This window comes from Colias philodice, chromosome 16, assembly GCF_061535455.1.
Source record: "Colias philodice isolate Cphi_HAF_F1 chromosome 16, ilColPhil1 Martin Lab GWU primary, whole genome shotgun sequence".
Taxonomy (NCBI): Eukaryota; Metazoa; Arthropoda; class Insecta; order Lepidoptera; family Pieridae; genus Colias; species Colias philodice.
In genome coordinates this window covers 10,790,424-10,795,495 of record NC_143101.1, presented here as the reverse complement: position 1 = coordinate 10,795,495, position 5,072 = coordinate 10,790,424, and the positions used below count along the sequence as shown (strand labels likewise).

At 31.9% G+C, this 5,072-nt stretch overlaps 1 protein-coding gene across 2 annotated transcripts; it reads left to right on the top strand.

The window, feature by feature from the left end:
• Positions 1–2,180: 2,180 nt before the first annotated feature.
• Positions 2,181–4,622, top strand: LOC149481974 (uncharacterized). 2 transcript variants are annotated; one of them, XM_089704674.1, is made up of 5 exons: positions 2,181–2,622; positions 2,855–2,987; positions 3,109–3,291; positions 3,927–4,032; positions 4,206–4,622. In XM_089704674.1, the coding sequence occupies exons 1-5, from the start codon at positions 2,573–2,575 to the stop codon at positions 4,547–4,549; spliced, it is 816 nt and encodes a 271-aa protein (XP_089560800.1). In that variant the 5' UTR covers positions 2,181–2,572; the 3' UTR covers positions 4,550–4,622. The 2 variants fall into 2 exon arrangements, with proteins under 2 accessions (XP_089560800.1, XP_089560801.1); XM_089704675.1 differs by lacking the exon at positions 3,109–3,291.
• The last annotated feature ends 450 nt before the right edge of the window (positions 4,623–5,072 follow it).

The window sequence follows — 5,072 nt, the reverse complement described above, 5'->3', positions numbered from 1 at the left end:
CAACCCATACATTTTCAGATTTATTTAAAGCAAATAAGAAACTTACCAGCTAGTTAAAACTGAAGCGAAAGTACCCAAAAAAGCTTTTTTAATCTCAAATTTAAGATATAGAATTGCTACTACGATAATAATTAGTTTTAAAGTAACTAGAATGTACGATAGAGCGAAGGCTATTGGAAGGCAATGTTGCCCGGCACGGCGCGGCCGCGGCGCACCGCACCACAACCTTCGATAAATTTCACAAAGGATTTCACATTGTTTGAAATGTGTTTGAAATGCTCACCCGAACGCTAGGTGTAAGATATAGGTACGTTATTAAAATTAATCCACAAACTATTTAATTTAAAAAATGAAGTTTATCACTTTTGCATTATTTTCATTTTCATACAAGGAGTGAGAAGGCTACATTTATATAAAAAGGATAAATATACGGACTATACAATAATAAAAAGAAAGACGTATTTTAATTTTTTTCTTTGTACATTTTTCATTTTCAGAAAAAGCCTTTCGCTGATTCTCATGTTGTTGTTAATACATAAGAGTACAACCTACTTCAGGCTTAAGTTTTCAGACGTGAGCACAGCCATCCGTCTCAGTAGTGACGTCATATTTCTCTGACGTCACAACTAACAACTGACCCTGGGAAACAGTTTATATAATGCTAGCAATTACTCTATAGGTTTTTATTTTTTTATGTTTCCGCAATAACCATGCTCTATCTCGCCAGTAAACAATAATAGAAAATAACAATAGGTCCACCCTGAAGTTTTTAATTTTATCCATTTTTTGTGAACTTTTATATGTTACTATTGATCTACTATTGTATTATCAATGCCATTTTTTTTGTATATTTTATTTCAATGGTCGATACATTTTAACTATAATTTTTTTTTTTAATATATACTAAGCTATATTGTAAGGCCGTTCTTTTAAAAGCTCGTACGTAATTCATTACAAAAATCTAAAATACAGTGTATGGTTTATATTTCTGCACTATGAAATAAAAGGGCTTAATAGAATTAATATATTTAATCCGTGCTTAGCTATGAAAGCACATGGAATGTAAAAACTGAATAACGTAATCCGTTCAGTCTGTCTGTTTGTTTAAAACTATTCAATGTTATTATGAATCATGTTGGGAACATTTGAATGGATTAAATACCTGTTAGAAATGTATGTTCTGTGGGTATTAAAACGTATTTTAATCATGTATGACTTTGGAGAGAACTTTTCAATAAACTGTACTTGTTTAGAGACATATTATGTAAATGTGGTAAATATAATGTACAGTTTAAGTATGGATGGTTTCTGTACTTGATTTTGATTGTTAAGTTAGTAAGTTTGTAAGTTTGCATATAACATGCTAAATGGAGGCTGTATTTCAAGTAATGTCAAACTTACTAGGTACTACTTGAGACAAGTTGAGCACTTTCAAAAAGTTTACTTAGTTTGCTAGTCGTGGTTTTTTAGTCTCAATCTTATCTCAAATAATGGTAATGGATTTAAGAATCGCAAAATATTTGAACAGTTTATTGAAGTTTTGGTAAACATTTTACAAGAATACGAAATTGTTGATGTAATTTGTGAAAAAGTATTGTATTGGGTAATGGATTATCGGTAAAATAATTAACAATACAAAGTTAAAACTACAAATATATAAACATTGTAGTCTGAAGTCAAATACTTGTCCATAAAACGTACTAATGAAGAATAAAATAAATGTAACTAGTCACAATATACGAGCGCATGTTTCGCTAAATACCAGTCAGCACTAAACTTATTTTATTAGAAAAATAAAGTGCACGTACCTCATACGAAAAATGATCGTAATAAATTGAAGTTAAGTCGACAGCAACATAAGTCTGCCGCAAATAAAATACTCTTGCTGCAAGTGGCCGTGCACTCGGACCAGTGGGGGGAGAGGGGCGGTGTGTGGGGAGCGGGGAGAGGGAGGGGGGGACAATAAGTTCTATATCGCTGTGGCTAGCTGTCGGGATAAAAGTGGCATCTTGTTGTAGCCACGGGCTTTCCAGTAGCGCTTTATCTAATGTTAGAATGCACCTATTGTGCCGTGATAGCAACGCTTGCCGCTAACACTTAGCGATATGAGTTTGAGAATAAAGATTATCTATAATCTAGGTCTATAGACCTTAATATATGAGTTGGAGTATATCGAGAGCTCGATACGATAACGTTGGTGACGTCATACTAACGTAAGCAAGGATGGGAAAAATAGAACGAATGATCTTACCATTGAGTGAATGTTTCGTTCAGAAACTGGATAAGTATTTAGTTAATTAAAATTTTTGTGATTTTAGGGCATTTAAAAATTTAATACTGTTTAATTTATGACGCAATACGAAGAAACTGCAGAAAAAAATAATATTCAGTTAGATAAATGGCATAATAATTTAACTGATTACTAAAACATTGTGTTTGATTTGACTGTATTCCTAAACGAACGACGGACGCGGGACGCTCGAAGCTCATTCAAGGCCAAGTTTGTTTTGAAGTGCTTGTGTCTTGTGTTGTGATTTAAATTGTAAGTTTGGAACTATTTTATTGTTCTACAATGAGAACCAGCCACCCGCAGTACACCATTATGGTAGAATTTATGGAAAAGTAAGTGTATTACATTTAAGATTTTATTGTCATAAGCATATTTGTGTTGATTTTAATAGTGTTTCAATGGGATTTTTGGAATATATTTAAAGTTTATTTGTATACTCAAGTTAAAGTATTACGCTAGTCATGTGTAATTTGTAAAAACAAAATTGAAAAAGAAAGGTACCTAACACATATTATTAAAATATTAGAGCACACGGTCCTTTAACTCACGTTAAATTTATTTTAGGCATGGAGACTTATCCAAACCCAGTGGGGGTCCTCGTGGTAGACATTATGTGCAGCAAAAATGGAAGGAGTTAATTGATATGCTCAATAGTGATGGCACTGGGGATTCTCGAACAGAGGAAAAGTGGCGGAAGGTAAGCCTATTATATCCTAATTACGCACATTTAAGGAAATACACATACTTCACACAATTTGAAATACATGCATGCATAATTATATTGGTGCTGACATCCTGCTCTTGTTCATGTTTGTTAGGTTTGGAGTGATTTTAAGAACAATGTAAAAAAAAAGTGGGCGAAAATAAATAGGTCTGCTCAGGGTACAGGTGGTGGGCCAGCGATTCAGCTGACATTAACAGACCTTGAAAACAGGGTTTTAAATTTAATTGGAGTGCAGGCTGCTACTGGGATGCCTATACAAGAAGCTGGATTTGTACAGGTGTGATATTTTTGCTTTGTAATGTAGTATATCTTTTTTTTTCATAGCAATCGTTGTAATCTCAGGGAAATATAATAAACTGATAATAATTAATGATTTTCGAATTATCTGAATATTAAATTCCATATTGGGACAGAATATGAACAAAAGTTTAACTTGTCTGCAACTTACCTACCTAACCTTGTAAAAAAGGGTCACCACTTAAGTTTTTTGTTAGTATTGTGATTTGTGACACTTGAAATTCTTGTGTGGACGACTGGCTGGGGTTTGAGTGCCACATAATGCATTGCAATTATGATCTTTGTTTACAATGTCTTAACTTTGGTGTTTCTATGAACATTAATGAATACTCTAAAGTAGTATTTTGTTTTATAAAAAAATACAATAGGCATACTAAACAGAAGGTGGCCTTTACTCACAAATTTTAAGTAAGCACTAATATGCACTAAAATGACTAATAATTATAAATGGTAAAATATTCAGTAATGATAATATTTAAATTAATGTAAATGTAAACTGTATAAAAACAATGTAAACTAACATAGTAATTAAGAAATTATACTCCCAAGTGGACCTCTGTTGTTCTATTAATAAATAAAATAATAATAATAATTATACTTTTTTATTTTTTATAGGTTGTTGGTGGAGAGGATGTTAGCTTGTCAGGTGTACCTGCTACAGAAACTGTAGACGAATTGACTGTGGATGATGCTGCTTATGAATATACACCAATTCCTGAAGGTTGGACTTACTTATATACCTTATAACTCTTTTGTTTTTCATAACTAAGTACTAGTAACAACAAAACATTTAAAAATAAGATCTTCAAATACTTAAAGTAAAAAAAAAAGTTCCTGATAACTAAAGCTAGCAGAATAGTATTTACGTTGATTGTTGAATCTCAACTTTTCCAGATGAATGGAATACTGCAGGAACAAGCAGTCAACCCACAGTCGCTCCACCTCTTCCTCCTCCTACTCCGCCACCAGCACTTACACCACCACCAGGTCCAGTGCAAACCCAGTGGCAACCGCCGAAAAAAAAGAAGAAGCCTGAAGATTTAGTTTTAAAAGTATTTAAGAAGTGTGAGACGAATGCTAGGGAGTATGAAAAGGAGCGTGACCGAATTGCACAAGAATTAGAACGAGAGAGGATTCGTCAGCGTGATGTAGAGCTTCAGTTGCAAGCTCAGTGGTTGGATTTTATGAGAGAGGCGTTAAAGGTTTTAAGTTCATATTTAGAGAAAAGAAGTGAATAGTGTCTGATTTTTCATTTTATTTGTATTTGTTTTTCATTTTTGTTGTTAACAGACTATATACCTATACACTATTCACTTCATTTTCTTAAAAAGAAAACATTTTGTATTTGTTAGAATTAAATTTATTTTGCTTAATCTATATAAGGGTTGTTAACAGACTATATACCTATACACTATTCACTTCATTTTCTTAAAAAGAAAACATTTTGTATTTGTTAGAATTAAATTTATTTTGCTTAATCTATATAAGGGTTGTTAACAGACTATATAAATATACACTATTCACTTCAATTTCTTAAAAAGAAAACATTTTGTATTTGTTAGAATTAAATTTATTTTGCTTAATCTATATAAGGGTTGTTAACAGACTATATACCTATACACTATTCACTTCATTTTCTTAAAAAGAAAACATTTTGTATTTGTTAGAATTAAATTTATTTTGCTTAATCTATATAAGGGTTGTTAACAGACTATATACCTATACACTATTCACTTCATTTTCTTAAAAAGAAAACATTTT